The sequence below is a fragment of the Chenopodium album genome, chromosome 15 (assembly GCF_948465745.1).
Source record: "Chenopodium album chromosome 15, dcCheAlbu1.1, whole genome shotgun sequence".
Lineage (NCBI taxonomy): Eukaryota > Viridiplantae > Streptophyta > Magnoliopsida > Caryophyllales > Amaranthaceae > Chenopodium > Chenopodium album.
Window position 1 is genome coordinate 13,894,910 of NC_137848.1, and position 27,866 is coordinate 13,922,775.

Below are 27,866 nucleotides of genomic sequence, written 5' to 3' on the forward strand. Positions count from 1 at the left end.
ATGAAATTAGACATGAGTAAAGTTTACGATAGGGTGGAATGGAGATTTCTCCGGAGACTATTGACTAAATTGGGATTTGTCGGAGCTTGGGTTGATACGATTATGATATTTGTATCTACGGTTCAATATTCCTTCATTATTAATGGTGAACCCTCGGACACTCTGACTCCAACAGGAGGACTCCGACAAGGTGACCCCATATCTCCTTACCTTTTTATTCTAGTTGCTGATGTGCTTTCTAGAATGCGACAGTTAGCCTCGGAGAGGAAACAAATTCATGGTGCTCGGGCTAGCAGGAATGGTCCCGAAATTACTCACTTGTTTTTTGCAGATGATAGCCTGCTCTTTACGAGAGCGACCCGACATGAATGTTCGATCATTGTTGATATTCTCAACAAATATGAAGCATCTTCCGGGAAAAAAATTAATTTGGAAAAGTCGGAGGTTTCGTTTAGTAAAGGTGTCACTTTCCCTTCGAGAGTTACTCTTAGCTCAATTCTTGGTATGGAGATGGTCGAGGATCATGTGAAATATCTTGGATTACCAACTGTTGTGGGGAGATCGAAAAAAGCTGTTTTTGCCTTTGTGAAGGATCGAATTTGGAAGAAGATTCAAGGTTGGAAGGAAAATCTTCTTTCGAGAGCTGGAAAAGAGGTGCTTTTGAAATATGTGATTCAAGCAATCCCAACTTATCTCATGGGAGTCTATAATTTCCCTTTAACTCTTATTCAAGAAATTCATGCTGCTATGGTTTGGTTTTGTCGGGGTTCTAATGTAAAAGAGAGAAAGATCCATTGGAAGAGCTGCGCTTTTTTTTGTCAACCGAAGTGGCTTGGAGGAATGGGGTTTAGGGATTTGGGTGTCTTCAATGATGCTCTCTTGGGTAAGCAACTTTGGCGGCTGGCTACTAACGAGCAATCACTACTTTCTAGAGTTTTCAAGGCAAAATATTATCCCAATAGCACTGTTTTTGGGGCTGGTTTGGGGTCGTGCTCAAGCTGTGCGTGGTAAATTTTATGAGGATCAAAAGCTCAGGTTCTTGAAGGAATGCTTTAGAGAGTGGGAAATGGCAGAAATATTGACATCAGGAATAATTTGTGGCTCCTTGATGATACTGGAAGGTTTGTGTGTAGTGAGTTGAATTCGACTGAGGATACTTATGTGTCAGATTTGATTAATGCTGCTGATAAGAGTTGGGATTTAGTGAAGCTGGACATAATGTTTAATGAGCGTGACTGTAGACACCTAATTGTGTATCCCCAAAACCAAACCCAGGGATGAGTACCTTTCATGTCATTTGATTATCGAACGAAGTGAAAGTGTGAAAAGTCTTGTGATGCGGTTGTTTTTAATAAAATTACTCTTCTTTCTGTTTTCAAAACAATGCACTCTATTTATTGAAAATATCCAGTCCAATTTAGTTTGGTCCATGATAAGGGTCCAATAATAGTTTAGTTGGATTGGGCTTGAAAAGAGCTTTCCAGCGATATATTATAAGCCCAATTCCGATGAATTATGAGGAAGTTATGGCTAAAATACTAAATTGGGTCTGAAATGGTTCTATGGCCCAATGATCTAGTGGAGGGCCCATTAATTAATATTCCTAAATTGATTAGGATTGATTCTAATCTTCTAGAATAATCTAGAAGGTTGTTTTGAGTTCTAATGGTATGAGGAATAATAATTATATCTTTTATGGAAATAAAGAATTATATTTGGATTAAAACAAGTGTTTTTAAAGAGGTTAAATCTGATTTTCAAAGATAAGTACGGACGTTGTTAATCGAATTTAATTAGATTAAGGATTCCGTACAGGTTTTTAGAAAACGCGTGAACTAGTGTGAGACGACAAAGCTAGCGCGCCGCGACAGGGCTGTCACGTCGCGCTGGACCTTGTCGTTCTGTGACAAAGGCAGTTTTTTTCCTTATAGGATTCGGTCTTTTTTCTGATCGTTTCCAGGCTATTTTTCTTATAAATAGGGTCATATTTCCCCGTTTTTAATCATTCACAATCATCTAATTTTATTATCTTCTATCTCAAGCTAGAAGCTTATTATTTCTCCTTCTTTCTAAGCCTTCCCTTTTCATAAAAATACCGCATTTACTAGACCTAGACACACCTAGCCAAGCTTGTAGTTGCCTTCTCTTTAGACGTGAAAGGTTGATAATTTCTAAGGGTTTGGTCCCAAATCCCTATTTCAATTATTTAATTTAAATTGTTTGATTTAATATTTTCCTTGAAGTTACTAACGTCTGTATTCTGTTATTAGAAAGAGATACGAGGCAACAAAGTAAGTTGTTTTATTCGCTATATATCTTTAGAAAGCATGTTTATATTATTTTAATTCCTAGTATCATGTTAGGAAGCTTTATTGGTTTCTAGTATCATGTTTAGGTTGCTTCCTATTTCTTCTATCATGTTAGTATCATGTTAGGGATAAAGTTTTGATCTTTATTGTTTAGTGACATGCTAAGATTTGTTATTAATCTTGTTAGTATCATGCCTAGGATCTTGCTAATATCATTATGCTTTATTGAGAATATTATTATTATGATGATCATTTGTTGTATCAATATTATGTTGCTTGATATATTATTATGTTATTGCTTGATCACGCCCTCTCTTGCAGGATTAAAGGGAATTTGTACTTGTAATCACGCTTAATAAGATAATTAATAATTTTATTTAGGCTAATATGATTATAATTCAAGTGATCTCCAATAATAGATTTGTTTGTGCATTAATATTCAACCAACATAGATTAAACAAGTTTAGGATTAATATATTGTTTGTATGTTAGTTAGAAAGCGCACATGAATATGAGAAGAATAAAGTAGAGGCCTATTTTTAGGGCATGTTCAATCTCTTTTAGGTTAGATTTGTACCTTCATCCCCGAATATCCAGTCATGGTTCCAGACCACTATGGAGTTAGCAATCTCATGGATCGTGAAGGGGTGTAACCTTCACCCTATGAACGATTTACAAGTTCCTAAAACTTGTTGGCGACTCTTTTGCTCTAGCTTGCTTCCCTTTGGATGCCACCATACTTAAGTGTATGATCACAGTGGGGCTCAAGTGTGGGATGCTTGAAATATTCCCTACAGTTTTTTGGCGACTCCATTGGGGAGGATTTCTATTTTAATTCCTAAAATTTATGTTGGCAATGATTTAGAGTGAGAGGATGAGACTCGAAAAGTTCTAAGTATTCATGTGTGTAATTTTGATTGACATTATTGGCATATGCATAAAAAAGTTCCGCATTGGATAGACCATCCGTAATGCGTTAAAAACATAGGATTTTTACACGTAGGAAATTTGGGAAATATCTTTCACAACTAGAATTGAAATAACGCTGCGAAAAAGTGGAATATTTTAAGAACAGAAAGCTACTGAGGCATGTAGGAACTAACGCTGAGAAAACAGTGCCCGACGCAGTGCGATGGCATTGTCGCTGTGCGACAGCAATGTCACGTGGCGACAGAGTCATCGTTTCGCGACAGGCTCTATTGTTTCGCGCTATGTTCTTCCAATACCGAGCTAGAAATCTACCTTCTTGTTTCGACCAGTTCTTGTACTGTTTGCTCAATTCTACTTCCTGATTGAGTTTCTCTCACTTTTCTGAACCCATATGTGTTCTACATATGGCCATAACCCTCTGGGAATTCACGCTCCATCTACCCAATCGAACGCTCATGGCAACGAAGGGTACATCCGAGTTTGTGAATTCACCAGACCGTGGAAGCAAGTTTAACTTGCGGGGTCCCATCCACACACGCCAACCCTTCCAAAGGTAAGGCTTCCGCGCGGTGCATATGGAATTATAACCATGGACCCTCTTTGACTAACCCTTATCCTTGAACTTTAGAGAACTAGAGCCATGGTTAGGTTGCAAACTCATTGCATCATATTGTGCTTACTTGATTACTTGTGCATCTCTTGTTTGTGCATATTTATACCAACCGTTTGTTTGACTTGTGTTTGAGTCTAAATAAACTAATTAATGACTAAAGGAATATGATTTATTATTCAACCGATTAATATGAGTTTTTAAAGTCTAAACAAATTGATCGAACTTGACTTAGTACGGCTAAAGGATTTTCCCTCTAAGGTAGAACACTGGAAACAGACCAAGACTGACGTTTCAGCAATGACGCTGAATTTTGGTCTGTGGCGCGACACGCTAGTGTCCGGTGTGACGTGACAGCTATGTCGCGCCGCGACAGGGCTGGCGCATCACGACAGTTCCATCGTTTGTGCGATGGTCCAATTTTCTGCCTGAGTCTTCACGCCGAGTCTATTTAATCAATTTATTAATGGCATAAACCGTATTTTGGTCCTTAATTGAGTCTAAGCACATAGTCTCATGGTCTTATACAAGAGTGTAGGGAATATTTCAAGCATTATGATATCCCCAAACTTGAACCCCACTGTGATCATACACTAAAGTACGGTGGCGTTCCAAAGGGAAAGAAAAAGAGCAAAAAGAGTCGCCAACAAGTTTTAGGAACTTGTAAACCCAAAAGACAATCCAAAGGACCGTCAACTACTCCATAAGGTCTTGAACCAAACAGGGTTCGGGGATGAGGGTACGAATCCAATCTACAAAAGAAAGGACCCGCCCTATAAAATAGGCCTCTACTTTGTTCTGCTCGTATTCATGTGCGCTTTTCGAATAACATACAAACATTATATTAAACCTAACCTGTTTATCTATGTTGGTTGAAATTAATGCACAAACAAAACTATTATTGGCGATCACTTGAGTTAAATCACATTAGCCTAAACCAAATTAATAATTATCTTATTAAGCGTGATTTCAAGTACAAATTCCCTTTAAACAAGCATAAAAGGTGTGATCAAGCAATAACAATAAAATAAAATAAATATCAAGCAACACAATAATAAACAATAAACATGATAATAGCATGATAAGGCATAATAAAGCTTAAATATAATAGCAAGATCCTAGGCATGATACTAACAAGATTAATAACAAATCCTAGCATGTCACTAAACAATAAAGATCAAAGCTTTAAACCTAACATGGTACTAACATGATATTAGAAAAGAGCAAAGGCATCCTAAACATGATACTAGAAAGCATAAAATAACATCCTATTATGATACTAGAAAGCATTAAAAGCATCCTAACATGATACTAGGAATATTAAACAATAATAAGCATGCTTTCTACATTGAAAGAGAGTAATAAGATTACATACTTTGAAGCCTTGTACCTCTTTCTAATAACAAAATACACAAGTTAGTAAACTTCAATGAAAATAAATAAAGAATTATTAAAGAATCAAATTGAAATCAAATTAAATAAAGTTTAGACTAGTTTTGGACCAAACCCTCAGAAATTATCAACCTTGCACGTCTAGGGCGAAGGCAACTTCGAACTTGGCTAAGAGACTCTAAGTCTTGTGAATGCGGAATTGTGTTTAGTAAAAAGGTAGTTTAGAAAGAGAGAGAAAAATAAGAATTAAGTAATTCTTGATGAGAGAATAGAGAGAATTGATTGGGAGAATAGATGAGAGTTGATGAATGAAAACAGAAGTTCGGACCCTATTTATAGGAAAATAGTCCGGAAAATCATAGAATTTGATAAGGAATAAAACTCCACTCTGTCACTAACAAACCGACCTTGTCGCCAGAAATTTATCTTGTCGCCAGGCGACAGAGTCTGTCGCAAGGCGACAAGCCTGTCGTTTGGCGACAGAGACAGTTTTTTTGGATTTTGTTTTTATCATATCTTTTGATCTAGAAGTCCAAATAAGTCATATAATATGTCGTTGGAAAGCTCTTGAAGTCTACTTTATAATGAAATTAGAATCAGATTAAAATCTTTTGTAGATAAAAAGATATCGACGAAATAGTGAAAGGGTGTCAGTTTTGGATAGAGTTTCGTATATCTTTAATATCTTTTTCGTTATAGCTCGGATTTAATATTATAATATATCATTGGAAAGATAATTTCAAGATCTATCCAACCATATAAAATTTGGATAAAAATTATGAGGCACGAAAATAATATCTGACTATCTTTGAACATGTTTAAATCCGAATAGAATTAGGAAAGTTTTAAAAAAGGAAAGTTTATATTCAAATCAAATTCTATGATTTTATCTTTTCAAAAAAGGATAATTAAGATATTTTAGAAACTTATAGAATATTCTAATCAATCCTAATTAGTTTAGGAATAGGATTAAACCTTTGGACCCTCCTCATGATCATTGGGTCGTAGGTAAAATCCGGTTTGGGCCCATTTTAGTATTTTGGCCATAACTTCCTCATTATTCATCGGAATTGGGCTTATAATATATCGTTGGAAGTCTTTTCAAGCCCCATCCAACTACACTATTATTGGACCCTTATCATGGACCAAAATAAACTGAATTGGACGTTTTCATAAAATAGAGTGGGTTTTCGAAAACAGAAAGAAGGATTTTAATAAAAACTAACCGCAACACTTGACTTTTCACACTTTCACCTCATTCGATTATGGTTTGACGTGACAGGTATTCATCATTGGGTTTGGTTTTGGGGAGACACAAATGGGTGTCTACAAAGATTCAAATCATGCCATTTTCACTCACTTCTAAAGCACACACTTTATATATGTTACACCTTGACCATGTCTAGAGAGTCTTGTGTGCGCGTGTTTTTCGTCATTTTTTTTAGGGGGCGTAGACAACCAAACGTGTCTCCCCAAAACTAAACCCGATGATGAATACTTTTCACGTCGAATCATAATCGAACAAAGAGAAAGTGTGGAAAGTCTAGTGTTGCGGTTAGTTTTTATTTCTCTTCTTTCTCTCTGTTTTCGAAAACCTATTTTATGAAAATAGCCAATCCAGTTTAGTTTGGTCCGTGGCAAGGGTCCAATAATAGTGTTAGTTGGATTGGGCTCGAAAAGAGTTTTCCAACGATATATTATAAGCCCAATTCCGATGAATAATGAGGAAGTCATGGCCAAAATACTAAACTGGGCCCGGTTTGACCTTTATATGCGGCCCAATGATCTAGAGGAGGGCCTATTATGATTTATCATTCCTAATGCAATTAGGATTGATTATAGTCTTCTAGAATCTCCTAGAAGGTTCTTTTGAATCCTAATGTGTTTAGCATTGATAATTGAGTTTTATGAGTTTTATTTAGAATAAAAGAAGTGTTTTAAATAAAATTACAGTTTTACCCCTCGTACGCTTAATTTTATCAAAAATATGAAAACGTGTGGAAAAACTGCCTGCAGCACCGCACCACAGGCTGTCGCCTGGCGACAAGCCTGTCGCGCGGCGACAGAAGCTTGTGCGGCGACAGCGTCGCGTTTTATTCCTTTTCAAACTCTGATTCTTTTTTATCATATTCCTGCTGATTTTCGTTATAAATAGCTCCTCAAACCTCCGTTTTTGATTATCAATCATCATCTACAATCACCAACTCTCATCAAGAATTTCTTGATACTCTCTCTCTCTCTTTCTAAACCAACTTTTCACAAACAAAATTCCTCATACATTAGCACTAGACACACCTAGCCAAGTTCGAAGTTGCCTTCGCTCTAGACGTGAAAGGTTGATAATTTCTGAGGGTTTGGTCCCTAATCTCTATTTCCATTATTTAATTTAATTGTTTTATTATTTTCCTTGAAGTTACTAACGTGTGTATTTTGTTATTAGAAAGAGATACGAGACATCCAAGTAAGTACTTTAATTGATCTTATGATATAGAAATCATGTTAAAATTGTTATTTTGGTTCCTAGTATCATGTTAGGATGCTTTCCTTAGTATGATATTTAGGGTGATTTGCTTATATCAATTATGATTTCTAGGATGCTTCCTATTTTCTTTCCTAATAGCATGTTAGTATCATGTTAGGGCTAAAGCTTTGATTTTTATCGTTTAGTGACATGCTAGGATTTGTTATTAATCTTGTTAGTATCATGCCGAGGATCTTGCTATTAATATTATCCTTTAACATGGTTATTTTTATAATTGTTATGATTATTGTTATAATTATTGTTATTATGATTATGATGATGATTGTTATGTTGCTTGATGTTTATTTATTTGTTATTGCTTGATCACGTCTTTTATGCATGTTTAAAGGGAATTTGTACTTGTAATCACACTTAATAAGATAATTAATAATCTTGTTTAGGGCTAATATGATTATAATTCAAGTGATCGCCAATAATAGTTTTATCTATGCATTAAATTCAACCAACATAGATAAACAGGTTTAGGGTTAACCTATTGATTGCATGTTAGTCAGAAAGCGCACATGAATACGAGCAGAATAAAATAGAGGCCTATTTAGGGCAGGTTCAATCTCTTTTAGGTTGAATTTGTACCCTCATCCCCGAACACCAGTCATAGTTCCAGACCTATTGGAGTTGACGATCTCATGGATCGTTAAGGGGTGTAACCTTCACTCTGTGAACGGTTTACATGTTCTTAAAACTTGTTGGCGACTCTTTTGCTCTAGCTTCCTTCCCTTTGGACGCCACCATGATTAAATGTATGATCACAGTGGGGTTCAAGTTTGGGGTAATGCTTGAAATATTCCCTACAGGGGGGTAAGTCGGATATTAATCCTCCAAACATAACCATGTTGTTTAAACCCTATACTTGATTCCCAAAAATATGCACCCTATTTTTGCACCTAATTTTTGCACCCTATTTTTTCCTTTAAAACCAATAATGTCAAAGTCAATTTTGAGTCAAATCATTAAAACAAATATGGTTTAATTTACAGTACATGGTTAAGAAGAGAGGGACGATTAATCAAGGACAACACCTTAGTTTAAGTTCTACTTTTCGATAAGCCCATCAGACACAGAAAAAAGTTCATACTAATGGCAACCCAACAAGAAGTTAATGAGCTTAGGCAAAACCTTGTTAATTTGAGCGAGATGATGAAAACCCTTGCTCTTCATGTCAACGACCCTGCGAAACAACAATAAATGGAGCGAATGGGGGAAATCTTGAGCAAGATTTCCAATGACTATAAGTTCCAAGGGATTAGCTCACAAGGGGTCTTAGTGGACAAGGAACTTCTTCCGCAGAAGTTCAATGCCAATGACATCCCTAAGTTCAAACCAACGGACAACCCCTACTTTCACTTAAGGGCCTTTGAAACTATAATGAATATCAAGGGGATTGACAGGAAGGTTTTCCACACTAGTACAAAAATTAGCAAAGAGACCCGTTGAAATATGCTTGAGAGACCTCTTCATAACGGGTCTCTATCTCAGGGGTCTCTTTGATAAAGAGATCCGTCCATAAGTGGAGATCTATTTATGAGAACAAAGAGACCCGTTGTAACTTATAGTGGGTCTGTTAGGTAAGTTAAGAAGTTGATAGTTTAGAAGGCGAAGAGACCCGTTATGTGAGGTAAGTGGTATGTTTAGCGGTATAAAAAAGATCTGTCATGTCAAATAATGGGTTTGTTTGTTCCCTACTTTTTTAAAAAAGAAAAATAAAAATTATTTTTTGATTTGATTTTGAATTTTGAAAATTTTGTTATTTATGCTCCATAAAAATTGGTAGAAATTTCCTATATTGTAAATTAAAATTGCATATATTGAAATTTACATAAATTATTATATCAAAAAACGTAAAATTGATGTGAATGATACTAAAAGATCATCCAACTAACATATAAAACTCCAACCAAAAACAATTAATTTACAATTATAATTACATCAGTAAGGGTTGAGTACTCCATTTCCTATCTCTGTTGAGAATTTTGTGTGATCTGATGAAATCAAGCATATCTGACAAAACAAAAACAAAAAAAAAAATCATTATAGTTAAGAAACATTCTACACTAGAAAACTTACTTGAAAACACATTCAATTGTTTTAAAAAAACCACAAAAAAATTGAAATCATGAATACAATACTCTGCAAGTAGGCTATTCTCAATTAAAAACCAATTAATCACATATATTTTCAACAAATATATATATATATATGTCACCCAAAAAGAGGATGAGATTAACTTTGTTATTTGCAGCTTCCTTTGCAAACTTATCAAAAACCTCATTGAAGTTTGCTACGGTAGCATCCATTATCTTCAACCCCATTTTTTTCCTGATAACTCTGAGATTAATTAAAATAATGGCAGTTAGATTTGTATTATAAAATGCCCAAAAACCCTAGAATTTCAATTAATTAACACGAACAAGAACCCTAAATTAATTAAACAAAAGAATTCCATCAACAAATCAAAGAGAATTATACTCATTAAACGGTTTTGTACAGTAAAATATTAATAAAAAGATGAAATCTTTAAAGGGTTAATTGCATGCAGAAGCATTTACCTCTAGAAAAACCCAGAAACTGATTGTAAAATTGGGTGAATTTCCCAAGTAAATTTCTGCAAAAACCCCAAAAAGGAAAATTTATGTTTTCAAAATCTTTTGTTTCCCACCAAAGCCTTTTCCCCTGTTTTTGTTCATAACAAAGCATCGACGATGATGAAGACCATTCAATAATGCAAATTTACAATATAAAGCAAGGTGTATAATTATACAAAGCCTTCAAGGTCAGATCTAATAGTATAATTTACTCCTTAAATAATTTCTCACCAACCAAAAAATCAAGAAATGAAAACCCACATTAAAGGGACAAATTACCTTAAAAACTGAATATATATTTTCACTAACACCGGCACATAAACATAGCAGCGATCCGTTCCTCCCAGGCTGGGCTCTCGCGTGTCTGGAGTCTGATCAGATCAACACTAAAACCAACAAATCTCGCTCTAACTTTGCGATTTTCTCAAACTTGAGAAATTTGATAGGGGTAAGAGCAAGCATATTGAAGATAGAGAAATACCTGTCTAGGAGTGCCACATTTTCCCATACTTAGAGTATTTGATGATTTTCAATTCAATAGAGGAAGAGGAGGAAGTGACGGTGGCAGATTCAAAGAGAGGATGAGCTAGGGTTTTGATTTGGGGTTTGGGTTTTGAAGAGAGAGAATACCAAGTAAACATCAATAGCAAGTAAGTGAATGAATTTAGGACACAATGAAAAAAAAATAGAGTACGAATTAAATAGGGGCACTTATTATTGCAGTAAGGAACAAAGCTAAAAGACCCATTAATAATGAGAACGGGTCTCTTATCTATTTAATATGCCAAAGCTGTGGGACCTAATATGATAAAGAGATCCGTTGGGTTCGGCAACAGGTATTTTATCTCTCTCATTTTGTCTTTTATACATGTAAGAGACCCGTTACAATTAATATTAGGTCTCCCATATCAAACAGACCCGTTGGTTAAATGACGGGTCATTAATTAGGGGTCTCTTTTCCAAGTTTTGTAGTAGTGCCACACTTTGTTCTCACTATCTCTAGAGACCGTTTGCCAACAATTGTTATTTTCCCTTGAAAAGGAGAAAACCTCTTCTTAGGATGGCATAATAAACGCTTTCATAGATAGATACAAATGTAACGTCCAAGTCGAAACTGACCATAGAGAGCTTGAGATGTTGAAACAAAAAGAGAATGAAGGTTTTACTTCCTTCTTTAATAAGTGGAAGGAAACTTCCACTAAAATGGTTAGGGTGCCCACTAAGAAAGAATCCGTAAGGATGTTCATTAAGAATCTCCAGGAAAAGTATTCTAAGCATCTCAAATATCAAAGCAATTTGAACACTTTCAAGGCCGTCTATGATGTAGGAATCAACATTGAAGACGACCTTGCAAAGAAAAAAGCTGCTGACAACTCCAACAGTGGCTGGAAAGGAAAGAAGAGCGATAATCCTTCTTCTTCCAAAACTACTCACTCGAATAATGTTAGCACATTTAATCTGAATGAGGTCCTGGCTATGAATAACCAGGGACAAAAGAAGCCATTTAAGAGAAACTTCACACCTATTGGCATGAGTTATGACATCGCATTTGATCGCCTACATGCAAAAGGTATTATAACTCCCATTGAACCATTTGGGGATCCACCAGTCGAAAAGAGGACGGCTAGTTGAAACCCCAATGTACACTGCAAGTACCATTAAGGCAGGGGCCATCTTACCAAGAATTGTTGGAAGTTAAAAGAAGCTATTCAAGATCTCATTGATAACAAAAAACTTCCATTGCCTCCTGCAAGCAAGAAGCCAAGTATCAATAATGCTACACTTTCAGACTCCCTGGCTATTTCTAATGAGGAAGATCATGTCGATCCAACAACCCTCATTAAATCGGTTGAAGAAATTCATGCCATCAAAGAATAAGTGGAATCTTTTTCGATGCCAAGAAGCACACTATAGGTGAATCGCCGGCCAGTAATGAAGAGGTATGGCACCTCATAAACACGCTAAGGGAGGCAATTGACATATGTCGCGAACTCCTAGACCGTCTAAAAAGAGTTCAAAATGAGAACGATATGGAAAAGATGACAATTGCTAAGACTAGTGAGAGAAAACCATTTTCTCTCGAAGTAGTCGAAAAATCCAAAAGGAGCAACAAACCTTATACTCCAATTGGAACCTCTTGTGCAAACATGTTCAAACGCTCTTCGAGAATGGGAAGATTAAACCTCTCGAGCCAAGACCTTTTGAATTGCTGAAAAGGACAGACAGATTCTATTGTCCATACCATCAATTTGGAGGATACACCATTGAACATTGGTTCAAGTTCAAGGATCTAGTCCAAGGACTAATTGATAACAAGACGTTAGTCCAAATAACTCCAGAAAAAGATGCTAGTATTAATGGAATTTGGGAAAACGATGATGAGGATGTCTACCTCAAAGATTTGGAAAAATCTCCACTCTCCACAATCTATCCAGTAGACGATATTTGGGATGAAGAAGACTCACCCATAGATGTCCTCACAAGATCAGGGAGAATGCAACCTCCCATTACAGCATAACCTATTCCTGCTACACAACAAATTCCCATACCCATCATAGAAGACAATGATGTTGTGAAACAACTCAAGAAGACTAAGGTCGAGATGAACGTATGGAAACTACTAGCCACATCCTATGAGCATAGAGTTGCAGTAATGGATGCTTTGGCTAAAGTAGGGATAGATTCTGAAACCACTCTTGAGGGGTTAGCTAATTTTCTCACGAGTGATCTTCCAATTCCCATCAATCTAATCACCTTTTATGACAAGGATCTACCTCTAAAGGGTGATAAGCATAATAAGGCCTTAAACCTCACAGTAATCTGCAAGAGAATGAATGTCCCAATGACTCTTGTAGATAATGGGTCAGCAATCAATGTTTGCCCACTTTGAACTGCGAGGATGTTAGGGATAAGAGATGAAGATTTGTCTTCATCTACACAAGGAATAAGGGCTTATGACAACACTTGCTGCCAAGCTCTTGGGACTATCACTATGAATGTCACGGCAGGTGTCATTGAACATGCTACTACTTTCCAAGTGGTAGATATCAAAGCTTCTTTCAACTTGTTGTTAGGGCGCCCTTTGCTTCATGACCTTAAGGCCGTCCCTTCATCCCTTCATCAACAAGTGAAGGCCATAGTTGGAGGAATTCCTGTCACTATCGATGCTTCTCCAATGAGAATTAAGGCAATTGATAAGCCAATTATAAATGTGGAGCACGATGAAAATGATGAAGACTTATGGAGCTTTAACGCTGAAGAGGTCTCTTTTATCGACGAAGATAAAAAAACTCTCTTCACTACGACCTCCATTCAAACATGATAGTCAATGGTATACTCCAAAAACAAGGACACTTTCTTGGAATGACTCTAGGAAAGAAGAAAGGAGTAGCAACGCAAATGAGATCGCCTGGCCTTCCTAAATTAGATACTTTCGGACTTGGTTTTGAACCGACTCCGAAAGACTATAAGCAAGCCCGGGCAAAGATTAATGCACGGAGGAATGCTTGTACTCAAAAGAAAGCAATCCCAATGGACCAATATCCTCTCACTCTAAATGGTCAATTAATAAGAGAGGGTGAGGACTACCCTTGTTACGAATTTCCTGAACCTTTTGTCAAAGATGGGATAAGACAACCTGAGTTCGAGATCTTCTTGGATTTCAATTTCTTGGATGATATCCCAACTCCTACCCATAAGGAGAAAGCACCTCCATGCTTTGACTTTAATGTCATGGGATTACTCTTTGGCTACAAGAAAAATGAGCCTAAGCGTATCGATGACAATTCGGCACTTATTCAAACAGTCTTGCAAAGCGAATACTTCGATCCTAAAAAGCTCATTACTCCGGCAGAGGGATTAGTTCAAGGATGGAGAAAGACTGTGAAGGTGACTACACCAAGTGGAAGAAGGATCTTCATAACAACAGGACAAGGACCAATGTTCGACTGAGTCCGAGTTTGAGTCTGAGTCTGAATTCAAGTCTTCTTTAGTTGAGTCTTCTAAACCTTCTGTAGTAGCATCCCCTTCTCTTCCTTTTACTTCAAAGTCTACCCCTAGAATAGTTAATAGTCAAGTCCTAACGAACATCTCTTTATTTGATGTAATGATTTCCGAATTTAATAATATGTCTTCTTTCGCTTACTCCTCGTGTCATTCCCTTACTCAAGATGATGTGCATTGCTTAGATAACAATGAAAATGACAAAGAAATAATTAAGGCAATGGAAACACTTGAGAATAAAACACCAGTAATTGAGGATATTGAAATGGTTGATATCTCAAAAGATCCAACCATTAAAAGAGAAGTTAAAATTGGTCTAACTCTTAATAAAGAAGAAAGAACCGATTTAATAAATCTACTAAAAGAATTCATAGATGTATTCGCCTGGTCATACGAAGATATGCTAGGAATAAATAGAGAAATAGCTCAACACACAATACCACTAATCCTAGGAATGAAACCTGTAAAACAAAAGTTACGTCGAATGAAACCTGAAGTAGCTCTAAAAATAAAAGAAGAAGTCCAAAAACAAATAACAGCATTTTATAAGGGTAGCCAAATACCCCAAATGGGTCGCAAATGTGGTACCAGTCCCCAAGAAAGACAGAAGGGTAAGACTGTGTGTCGACTTTAGAGATCTAAATAAGGCAACTCCAAAGGATGACTTCCCTTTGCCACACATCGATATTTTGGTAGATAATACAGCGAACCACGCGCTTCTCTCATTTATGGATGGATACATAGGATACAACCAAATTCTCATGGCAGAAGAAGACATGGAAAAGACTACATTCATAACACCATAGGGCACTTACTATTACACGGTAATGTCATTCGGGTTAAAAAAACGTGGGTGCCACTTACCAAAGAGTAGCGACTTCCTTATTCCATGACATGATGTACAAAGAGGTAGAAGTCTATGTGGATGATATGATTGTAAAATCAAAAGATCGTCCAGGCATCCAGTAGCCTTAAGGAAATTTTTCAAAATATTAAGGAAATACAATATGAGGCTAATCCCATTTAAGTGCGCTTTTGGAGTCACCTTAGGGAAACTCTTGGGCTATGTCATTAACTCTAAAGGAATAGAGATAGACCCAACTAAGATTAAAGCAATTATGCCAATGTCACTGCCCTAGAATGAGAAGCAAATTTGAGGATTCATTGGCTGATTGCAATACATAAGTAGGTTCATATCCAAGCTAACCACGATATATGAACCAATAATCAAAAAACGTAAAAAGAATGTACCAGTGATATGGGACGATGAATGCCAAAAAGCCTTTGAAAATATCAAAGCCTATCTCGATAATCCTCCTGTATTAGCGCCAGCACTTCCGGGAATTCCTCTTCGATTATACTTAACAGTCACTAAAGAAACAATGGGAGCTATGCTTGCGTAAGAAGTAGAAGGCAAAGAGAATGCCATCTACTACTTAAGTAAGAAGATGCTCGAGTATGAAGTACGCTACACACCACTTGAGAAATTGGGCCTCGCATTAGTGTGGGCCACAGCCAAGTTAAGACACTACATGCTCGTTCACACAGTCTATGTAGTATCTCGAATGGACCCACTAAAGTATCTCTTCGAGAAATCTACACTTAATGGGAGAATATCAAGATGGTTAGTCACCTTAGCCCAATTTGATGTAAGGTTTATGCCTCAAAAAGCTATCTAAGGATCAGTGGTCTCGGACTTCTTAGTAGATTTCCCAATAGAAGATTCGACGCCAATGCATGAAAATGATTTTCCAGACAAAGACTTGATGCTTATAGAAGATGAAACGTGGACATTATACTTCAATGGAGCTTCAAACAAAAAGGGTTGTGGTGTAGGATTATTATTAGTATCACCTAAAGAGGAACACGTCCCAATCTCTATAGAGCTAGACTTCGACGTTACTAACAATGCTGCGGAATATGAAGCATGTGTGGTAGGCCTCGAAACTGCTTTGGAATTAGGTGTAAAGAAACTTCGAATATTCGGAGACTCCTTATCAAACATACTTGGAAAATCTTACTGATCAACTCAAAAAGGTAGAATACACATATCTACCGAGAGAGGAAATCAATTTGCTGATGCCTTGGCAAGACTAGCTTCAATGGTTAGAATTCCTAAGGAAATTGAGCAAATGCCTCTAACAATAGAGAAAAGGCATAAGCTAGCTTACATCCAAGCTATAGAAGATGATGAGGCAGTTCAAGAATAAGAAGAAGAGGAAGAACCTTGGTATACTGACATCCTCAATTATGTCACCAAAGGTGAATATCCACCTCACACTAATAAGAGAGCAAAGCGAACTCTTAGACTTTTGGGTTCCCAATATGTACTCATAAACGATGAACTTCATAAAAGGGTACCTAAAGGTAGAGCTCTCCTATATGTAGGTAAAAAGGAAGCTCAAAGAGCGATGAGAATAATTCACGAAGGAGTATGTGGAACTCATATGAATGGAAAAATGCTAGCCAAAAAAGTAATGCGCCAAGGATACTATTGGACTACCATGAATAGGGATTGCCATCAATATGTAAAGAGATGCCCTAAATGCCAAATACATGCTAATTTGCAACATGTTCCTCCATCACTCCTTTACACCTATACATCACCATGGCCATTCTCAACATGGGGTATAGACATCATTGGAAAAATCACCCCTCCTGGGACAGGAGGTGATGAATACATCTTAGTGGAAATTGATTACTTCACAAAATGGGTTGAAGCAGCATCATATGCAAAAATCACCGCAAAACATGTAGCACTTTTTATCGAAAGAAACTAATATGTCGATATGAAGTCTCACATGAAATGATAAGTGACAATGAAACTCACTTTCAAGCGGCATGTGAAGAATTGCTTCAGAAATATGGTATTCAACACCATCATTCTTCCCCATATAGGCCTCAAGAAAACGGTGCAGTAGAAGCAGCCAATAAGAACTTAAAGACTATCATCGAGAAATTGACAGAAAATTACAAAGATTGGCTTGACAAACTCCATTTTTTTCTTTGGGGTTATCGCACGTCAATTCGCTCATCCACAGGAAATACGTCATTCTCCCTAGTCTATGGGATGGATGCCATACAACCTGTAGAGCTAGAAATACCTTCTCTACGCATTGCGTTGGAAAGTAAACTCGATGAAGTCTAATGGACTAGAGAAAGGTATGAGGAGCTAATTCTACTTGATGAAAAACGACTAGAAGCTCTACATCATACTCAATGCTATCAAACTCGCATGGCTAGACACTTTAACAAAAAGGTCAAGACAAGAAACATTAAAGTGGGAGACTTAATGTTAAAAGCATTAAGGAAAAATGTTCTAGACCCAGAAGGAAAATTTAGGCCTAATTGGTCTAGACCATACATTGTCAAAACTATCCTATCAGGAGATGCTGCAAAACTAACTGCTATGGATGGTAATGAATTTTCAAATATGACGAACCTTGACCAACTTAAGAAGTTCTACCCATGATAACTTGAGTAACATACTCAAGAAAGCTACGTTTGGCCTGATTCCTTAGGAAAGGATACATAGGCAACCCTTTACAGGGTGCGGCCACTTTAATTATTTCAAATCTTACATCCTCGCATTAGTGCGTCAACACAGAACAAGCGGCGTGCCAAATTCAAGACCAGCGCTGCACAACAGCACCTGTTGAACAACGACAAGATCCAGCGCACCGCGACAGGATCGTCGCGCTGTGACAAATTCAAAATTCCAGCGCCAATATTTTTTCGTCAATCTGGGCGAATTTCGGTGTATTTCGAGAATTTTCGACTTCCATACTCGAACAATTTTCGAGATTTGTTCAAGTCGTTTTCATTACTTTAATAATTAATAAAAAGTCAATTTAATTTAAAAAGCTGAAAATTGCATTAATAAAAGTAAAATTACATTATTGATGGAATTAAAAATAAAGGCTAAAAAATAAAATTGACTTAAAAATAAAATTAGCTAATAAATTGATAGTAAAAGCAATGCTCTAATTTTTTTTCTCTTTTCTTGCCCTTTTCCAATTCTTCTCCACCTCTTCTTCATAATCCATCACTTTCACCAATAAGGATCCCTTAAAAGATCTACACAAAATCTTAGAATTGATAGTTTCTCTAGTAGCCATTATACCATGTTTCTTTTCAACCCATATATTCTTTTCTGCAGAGTTAGTCTTTCTTTTCTCCTTGCCCTTGGTAACACTTTTCTTCTTAGGCATGATAGGAGTCTTGAATTCAAATCTTTCACCTAAGTGTTCCTTAGGTGGAATTTTCTTATCTCCTTGGTGGTCTTTCACATTAGTCTTGCTCGTCTTTTAGGCTTTGTTCTTGTCCTTTTGAGATATACCAATTAACTATTGCTTCACATCCCTAGATAAAGAAGAAGGAACCTTTTGGATAACAACTTCCCACAAAGGTCGAGCACACCAATAGTCATCAAACCGCTCTATGTCTTGTGAAATGGGGAATTCATAAAGGCGACGAAGAACTCCGGAGGGAATGGTTTGAGCAAGTCCATATAATCTCTTCACTCTAGAAGGGTAATAAAAGGTCAACTTGGACAAGCTAGGAAGACGGCAAAAAGGTTGGCTATTGACACCTACCATCTTCTCAATCTTCCACCAAGGAATAACCTACTTGATAGAAAAGTCGTAAGTTTCAAAGATTCTACTCCACTCTCGGCGGCCCATCTTTATGGGAGAAGCGTTTCTTCCTTCTTACAAAGCAATTTGGTGTATATCTTTCAATATTGTCGGGAGGACTGATTAATTCAAGTCTCTCCATTAGCCATGCCTGCAAAAATTCAATGCAAATAGTTTGTATTACTATAAAAAATTAAATATTTTTTATTTTTGCAATTAAAAGTATTAAATTTCTACCTGTAATAAAATTGGAGAGCCTCGACGAGGGGCTTTTAGATCTCTTTTAAGCTCATCTAAACTAAGCATCGTTTCTCCAATAATTAATGGCATTGGATTTCTTCCTGATTCAACTTGCTCCATGACATACACTAATATTGCTTGACCCTCATGAACATTACCACTAGTGAGGAGATATTGGCTAACCATGCAACAGAGGAAAGCCCTTCTCTTATAAACATGAAAAGACTCTGAGCGTGGTCTATCAAAATAAAAATGTGCAAATTCTTTCAAATTAACCACATTCCCATGCACAATATATTTTAAGTCCTTATCCCTAAGGTTAAGGAAACGCTCAAATTCTTTATAATAATACTCACTCACCTTAGGAATTACCGCAAGATTTAAAGACGGGAAACCAAGGATGGCACCAAATTCTTCCGGTAAAGGGAAAATTTCATCATGACCTAATCTAAAGAAATGAGTGACTGGATCCCAATACTGTAAGGCGGTATGAATAAAATTCTATGTCAAGATCTACCCCCTTAATACCAAGCAAACCCCCCAAATGGAAAAAGTCAAGCTCTTTCCTCTCTTTAGCAGTCAAAGACCGACACCACTCATGAGTAAAATCTCTAAAACTCTTAGACATAATGAAAAATTAAAGTGGAAATTATTTTTTCAGTTCGAATTATAACAAAATCGACATATTTGGGAGCTATTTATAAACCGAGCTGACGCAAACCGAATCCCAAAAGGATTCGGAAAAATAAATCCAGCACGCCGCGACAAAGTTATCGTACGGCGACAAGCGCTAGGGTGCCAGGATGTCGCGCCGCGACAATTTAATTTTTTCCACGTCAGAATTATGCGACCTTGACTCGGATTCGTACTTTGACTTTACGGTTTTGATTCTTTTCAAAGCCTTATCCAAACATTATTTTTGGCACATCTATTCCAAACACTTATCCCATTTGATTATTTTGAGTTTAATTAACTTTAAGCTTATTTTTAGTCAAATTTGACTTTATTTTTCATTTTTTCTTTTTGGGGGAGAAAGTCGGATACCCTCCATTAATAATAAAAATGACAGAAATTTTTGCGCAAAAAATTAGTCACACTTTTCACACACTCATATGCACACAAAATGAAAAATAAAAATGCAAAAGATAAAATAGACATAGTAATCATAGGATATATATACAATATGTCTAACATAAGTGTCAAGTCAAAATATGCAAAGTCCTACAAAGTTAAAATAAAAATATATACAAATGCAACTATGACGATAGAGGACGCAAATGAGGAGGAACTCCAAACATGTCAAAGAACTGTACAGTCCGAGGAGTCAATCCCTCGCCAGCAACCTGATCACTAGTGGTCGAGATTGAGAGAGTGGGGTCAGCCCATCCCGCCTCACCCTACGGCTGCACTCCCAACTGCTGAGGTTGATGTGGCTGCTGCGACGATGAGCCAACCTCATACGTCCCACCACCCTCTAAAGGAGCCGATGTCGCGCCTCCTTAGCCAATCGGCCTCTTCGAAGCACCCTCAGACGAAGAGCCGGAATCCTCTAGTACTACGGTGTGGCCTGACTCCGCTCGACCACCCTAGCTCCTTGTCGAAGCACGTCGACCCCTCGAGCCAGATCCAGATCTCTCCCTCCGATCCTCGGGTCTCGTACGAGTACATGTCGGAGGAACAGGCTGAAATAGAAAAACAAATCAAGTCAAGCACGGAAAAGTAAGCAAACAGAGTAAGCAATAAGATCAAAAGGAATACCTCCATTCCATCATCACCACGATGACACCTAGCTCAGTGACTCAATCTCACGAGCTGATAAAAGAAGGCGTCCATGCCTCTCGCCATCCTCGTCATCACCTCGCGGGAGAACTATCAAGCAATAAAGTCAGAAATAATCTAAGAACATCTATGCAAACAAAATAATGATGAAAGACTTACCCAGGTCTGGTGGCAAGGTATTGACTCCTCTACTCGGGAGAGAAAACGGTGATATTGCTGCCATATGGAACCGCAGCAGTCCAGAACTCGAGTCTAATAATGAGAGTGAAGTCGACAGGAGTAATAGTCATCTCACCCCAAGGAAAATGAAAAGTGTTGGTGGTATCCCAGAAGAACTTCACCAAGGCTCGAATCAAGAAACTACTCGAGGTCAAAGAATAAAGAGCCTGAGTGGCCTGAAACAATGGAGTCAGACCACAGGACTCCCACAGCCCACGCAACTCCTCGTTGTTGCAAAAGTAAGACTTGTACAGCTGCCCGATAGTGTCATTGCCTGAGCCATGGCAACGAACTCGCTCGTCGATCATCCCGAGACGGACTAGCTCCGAGATGTGAAACAAGGGCGCAAAGTACAAAGTACGCCCATCCCACTCAGGGAAATCCCATAGACCGGTGGAAGTACCCTCACCGGCGTCGACAGGCTTGTCCTCTCGGTGAGCCCCACGAGAGCGTGAACTGGAATCGCGTCATTGAGTCATGCTAATTATGCAAGCAAACAGTAAATCAAAGGTTCTATAGTATCTAAGGTTCGCCTAGCCGCATGATACTATGTTCGTTAAAAAAAAAAGAATACGTAGTACTAAAACAAAGCATGATTTTGATTCGAGCAAAAATAGCATTTTCAAGCAATCAAACAATTTCTTACAATACTAGGACAAATATTGTGACAAATTGAGCATGAATAGCTAGCAAAAACATGAAGAACAAGTCACATTGTTCTCACGAACTCAAGAAGTTTAACAATGGTAACTCGCTCATTTCTTCACCAAATTGAGTCAAACAAGTCTCAAAACACTCCTAAGGTGATATACAAGCATAAACAAGCAATTCCATGGCATAAAATTCGACAAACAAAGCGAATTAAGCAATATAAGTTTCGAATTTTCCGAAAAACCACGAGCAAACACGCACAAAATTCGCACAAAATAAAGTGAATTTAAGCAAACTTACATAGATCGGCAAACTAGAGATCAAGAGCTTTGATTTGAAAAAAATTTGAGTGAATTTCATTGAGAAACGAAGAACGAGCAAGAGGAAGTTTCGAGCGAAACCGAGCAAAAGATGAAGCACGAACAGGTCTGGCGCGCCGCGATAGTGCGTAAAGCGCACGCTGGCCTCTTTTCCTCAGCAACACAAATTTGTGGCCCCATATTGATTTATGCAAACCTCATGCAGCAATTTTGGGTTCCTTGGTACGCCAGTTAGCCCCTGTAAGCAAATTGACATGATTAGTAGTCGGCTCGATTACAATCACGGTAAGTGATCGACCTGATGATGATCGTCTCACTTAACTGAAAGTGCCTAAGCATTGACTCATCGCAAGCACCAAGATATTGGTTCATAAAGCAAACGCAAACATCAAACGCACAACAAAATACAAGCAACATCACAGCAAGCATTCTAACAAAGCACCAGCAAACTGAGGATAAACAAGCAGTGATCTTCGATAACTTTCCAAGGAAAGTTATCACGCCAAATAGGGGATTGCTACAAGAAGAGCGATCTTCGGCGATAATCCCTAAGATGTGGAAAATCGTCATAAATGCTGAAGATGGTTACAAGCAGAGCTATCTTCGACAGTTTTCCCTAAGATGTGAGAAATTGTCAAAAATCTGAGGATGACTACAAGCAGAATGATCTTTGGTCGTGTTCCCTAAGATGTGGAAGATGGTCGCAAAACAGAAGAAGAGTGCTACAAGTAGAGTAATCTTCGATGGTGTTCCCTAAGATGTGGAAGACTGTCACAGCGGAAATTGAAGGCATCTACAAGCGGAGCAATCTTCAGGCGATGTCTCCTAGCTTGTGGAGGTCGTCATAACAACAGCATGAAGCAACAAAATCGGTTACCCCAGATGCGTGAACTCGACGGTGCAAGATACGCTTTTCTTAACTCTTTTATCTGTTTAACTAACGCTAATTTGCAGGTATTAGCGTTATAAGAATGATTTAGGATCGCAAAACGTTCTGAATCATTCTCCGTCCCTATCGATACTTTGACTTTTGTTTTCAAAACATGCGTTTCTCCAATTTCAGTCAAAGTGGGGGCTTCTGTAGACACCTAATTGTGTCTCCCTAAAAACCAAACCCAGTGATGAATATCTTTCATGTCACTTGATTATCGAACGAAGTGAAAGTGTGAAAAGTCTTGTGATGCGGTTGTTTAAATAAAATATATTCTTTTTGTTTTCGAAAATGTACTTTATTTATGAAAATATCCAATAAAATTTAGTTTGGTCCACAACAAGGGTCCAATAATAGTGTAGTTGGATTGGGCTCGAAAAGAGCTTTCCCACGATATATTATAAGCCCAATTTCGATGAATAATGAGGAAGTTATGGCCAAAATACTAAATTGGGCCTGAAATGGCTTTAAGGCCCAATGATCTAGTGGAGGGCCCATTATTTAATATTCCTAAATTTATTAGGATTTATTTTGATCTTCTAGAATAATTTAGAACGTTGTTTTGAATTCTAATGAGATTAGGAATAATAATTATATCTTTTATGAAAATAAAGAATTCTATTTGGATTAAAACAAGTGTTTTTAAAGAGATCAAATCTGATTTTTAAAGATAAGTACGGACGATAATTAATCGAATTTAATTAGATTAAGGATTCCGTACAGGTTTTTAGAAAACGCATGTTTTCGCGCGAAACGACAAGGCTAGGGCGCAATGACAACCCTGTCGCACAGCGACAAGCCTGTCGCGTCGCGCTGGACCCTATCGTTCTGCGACAGGGGCAATTTTACTCCTAATAGGATTCGATATTTTTCTAATCGTTTTCGGGCTATTTTCTCTATAAATAGGGTCGTATTTCCCCATTTATTTCATTCACAATCAACAATATTCTATTCTCTTCTCTCTTAAGCTAATACCTTTTCTTTCTCCCTCTTTCTAAATTTAGCCTTTTTCAAATAAAATACCGCATTCATGAGTTCTAGACGCACCTAGCCAAGCTAGAAGTTGCCTTCACCCTAGACGTGAAAGGTTGATAATTTCTGAGGGTTTGGTCCCAAATCCCTATTTCAATTATATAAATTAATATTTTGATTTAATATTTTCCTTGAAATTATTAACGTGTGTATTTTTGTTATTAGAAAGAGATTCAAGGCATCGAAGTAAGTAATTAGATTATTTCTTAATTTTTCTTTTGATATAGAAATCATGTGCCTTATATTATATTAATTTTTAGTATTATGTTAGGATGTCTTTATGATTCCTAGTATCATGTTAGGATGTTATGTATGCTTTCTAGTATCATATTTAGGTTGCTTCCTATTTCTCCTATCATATTAGTATCATGTTAGGGATAAAGACTTTATCTTTAATGTTTAGTGACATGCTAGGGTTTGCTAATAATCTTGTTAGTATCATGTCTAGGATCTTGCTAATATTATTATGCTTTGAGATTGATATTATTATGATGATGATTTATTGTTATGTTGCTTGATATTATTATGTTATTGTTTGATCATGCCCTCTCTTGCAGGTTTAAAGGGAATTTGTACTTGTAATCACGCTTAATAAGATAATTAATAATCTTGTCTAGGCTAATATGATTTAAATTCAAGTGATCGCCAATAATAGATTTGTTTGTGCATTAATATTCAACCAACATAGATAAACAGGTTTAGGATTAATATATTGGTTGTATGTTAGTCCGAAAGCGCACATGAATATGAGAAGAATAAATTAGAGGCCTATTTTTAGGGCAGGTTCAATCTTTTTTAGGTTGGATTTGTACCTTCATCCCCGAATATCCAGTCATGGTTCCAGACCACTATGGAGTTAGCGATCTCATGGATCGTGAAGGGGTGTATCCTTCACTCTATGAACGGTTTACAAGTTCCTAAAACTTGTTGGCAAATCTTTTTCTCTAGCTTCCTTCCCTTTGGACGCCATCATACTTAAGTGTATGTTCACACTAGGGCTCAAGTGTGGGATGCTTGAAATATTCCCTATAGGAGGGCCCATTAATTAATATTACTAAAGTTATTAGGATTGATTTTAATCTTCTAAAATAACCTAGAAGGTTGTTTTGAGTTCTAATGGGATTAGGAATGACAATTATATCTTTTATGGAAATAAAGAATTTTATTTCGATTAAAACAAGTGTTTTTAAAGAGATTAAATCTGATTTTCAAAGATAAGTACGGACATTGTTAATCGAATTTAATTAGATTAAGGATTCCGTACAGGTTTTTAGAAAACGCGTGAACTAGCGCGAGATGACAAAGCTAGTGCGCCGCGACAGAGCTATCGCGTAGCGCTGGACCCTGTCGTCTGCAACAAAGGCAGTTTTTTTCTGATAGGATTCGGTCTTTTTTCTGATCGTTTTCGGGCTATTTTTCGTATAAATAGGGTCGTATTTCCCCGTTTTTAATCATTTACAATCATCTAATTCTACTATCTTCTCTCTCAAGCTAGAAGCTTATTATTTCTCCCTCTTTCTAAGCCTTCCCTTTTCATAAAAATACCGCATTCACTAGACCTAGACACGCCTAGCCAAGCTTGAAGTTGCCTTTGCCTTAGACGTGAAAGGTTGATAATTTCTGGGGGTTTGGTCCCAAATCCCTATTTCAATTATTTAATTTAATTGTTTGATTTAATATTTTCCGTGAAGTTACTAACGTGTGTATTCTGTTATTAGAAAGAGATACATGCAACAAAGTAAGTTGTTTTAATCGCTATATGTCTTTAGAAAGCATGTTTATATTATTTTAATTCCTAGTATCAAGTTAGGATGCTTTTATTGCTTTCTAGTATCATGTCTAGGTTGCTTCCTATTTCTTCTATCATGTTAGTACCATGTTAGGGATAAAGTTTTGATCTTTATTGTTTAGTGACATGTTAGGATTTGTTATTAATCTTGTTAGTATCATGTCTAGGATCTTGCTAATATCATTATGCTTTATTGAGAATAATATTATTATGATGATAATTTGTTGTATCAATATTATGTTGCATCAATATTATGTTGCTTGATATATTATTATGTTATTGCTTGATTCACGCCCTCTCTTGCAGGATTAAAGGGAATTTGTACTTGTAATCACGCTTAATAAGATAATTAATAATTTTATTTAGGCTAATATGATTATAATTCAAGTGATAGCCAATAATAGATTTGTTTGTGCATTAATATTCAACCAACATAGCTTAAATAGGTTTAGGATTAATATATTGGTTGTATGTTAGTCAGATTGCGCACATGAATATGAGAAGAGGCCTATTTTTAGGGTAGGTTCAATCTCTTTTAGGTTGGATTTGTACCTTCATCCCCGAATATCTAGTCATGGTTCCAGACCACTATTGAGTTAGCGATCTCGTGGATCGTGAAAGGGTGTAACCTTCACCTTGTGAACGGTTTACAACTTCCTAAAACTTGTTGGCGACTCTTTTGCTCTAGCTTGCTTCCCTTTGGACGCCACCATACTTAAGTGTATGTTCGCACTTGGGCTCAAGTGTGGGATGCTTGAAGTATTCCCTACAGTGACAAGCGCCTTTTTCTTGCAATTCCTATAAGTGTTAGACTCCCTGAAGACTCTCTCACTTGGGCATGGTCAAAAGATGGGAATTATGAAGTAAAGTCAGCTTATACCCTTGGTCAATCCTATGAGCTAGAGAATTTTGAGCAATTCTGGTCTACAATCTGGAAGACGAATGCTACTCCCAAGGTTCGTCATTTTATTTGGAAGTGTTGTTCTAATTCCCTTCCAACTCGAGGAGTGCTTGAGCAGCGTCATTTGATTGACAGCTCTTTATGTTCATGGTGTAATTCGGAGAGGGAATCTATTATCCACGCCACTATCTCTTGCCCAAAGGCTCACACTTTTTGGGTTCAAAGTGGTTGTGTTGATGCCCTGCAGTTTGGGACATTAGACACTTTTGGCGAAGTGCTTCTTAAATGGCTTGAAACTCTCAACATGGAGGTGTTCCAACGGTGCCTGTTTCTTTCTTGGTTGTTGTGGTGCAGATGAAATAAGTTGGTTTTTGAGAACATTAGTGAGGCTGACAACATAATCTTGGCAAGACTTTGCAGATTAGTGGCTGATATTAACTTGTATACTGAAAAGATATATGGGAAAGGAGTGCAGCCCCAAACCTCTTACAGAACAGTATGGACTCCTCCTCCCACTAGTGCTATAAAAATCAATGTTGATGCTTCGACCAAGGATGAAGGTTGGATTGGTATGGGTGTTGTAGCCCATGACAGCACTGGGAAGGTTCTATTTGCTGCTGTCAGACGCATTCAAGAAAGATGGGATCCTTTTGCTGCTGAAGGAAGAGCTGCTCTTTTTGATCTTCAAAAGGCAAAGGATTTTGGCTTGGTGGATATGATCATTGAGTTAGACTCCCAAATTTTAATCTCAAAGCTCAAGAAAAGCTCCCTGCATCTTTCTAATTTTGATAGTATTGTTGATGATATTTTGTTTTCTAGTTCTATTTTCTCTTCTGTTTATTGGTCTTTTGTTAAACGTGATGGAAATTATGTTACCCACAACTTCGCTGGGTTAGTGCCTACGGGTCGTTAACAATGTTGGATAAACCATGCTCCTAGAGAGGTTTCGTGGTATGTACTCGTTGGCAATCTTACTATGATATAAATACCCACTAACCGTCTT

The 27,866-nt window shown here is 37.2% G+C and overlaps 1 protein-coding gene across 1 annotated transcript; it reads left to right on the forward strand.

The window, feature by feature from the left end:
• LOC145580861 (uncharacterized) lies at positions 1-27,776 on the forward strand. Its single transcript, XM_081637947.1, has 5 exons — positions 1-883; positions 1,169-1,253; positions 26,723-26,918; positions 27,027-27,184; positions 27,284-27,776. Exons 1-5 carry the CDS (start codon positions 1-3, stop codon positions 27,774-27,776), a joined length of 1,815 nt encoding a protein of 604 aa, XP_081494073.1.
• Positions 27,777-27,866: the final 90 nt, after the last annotated feature.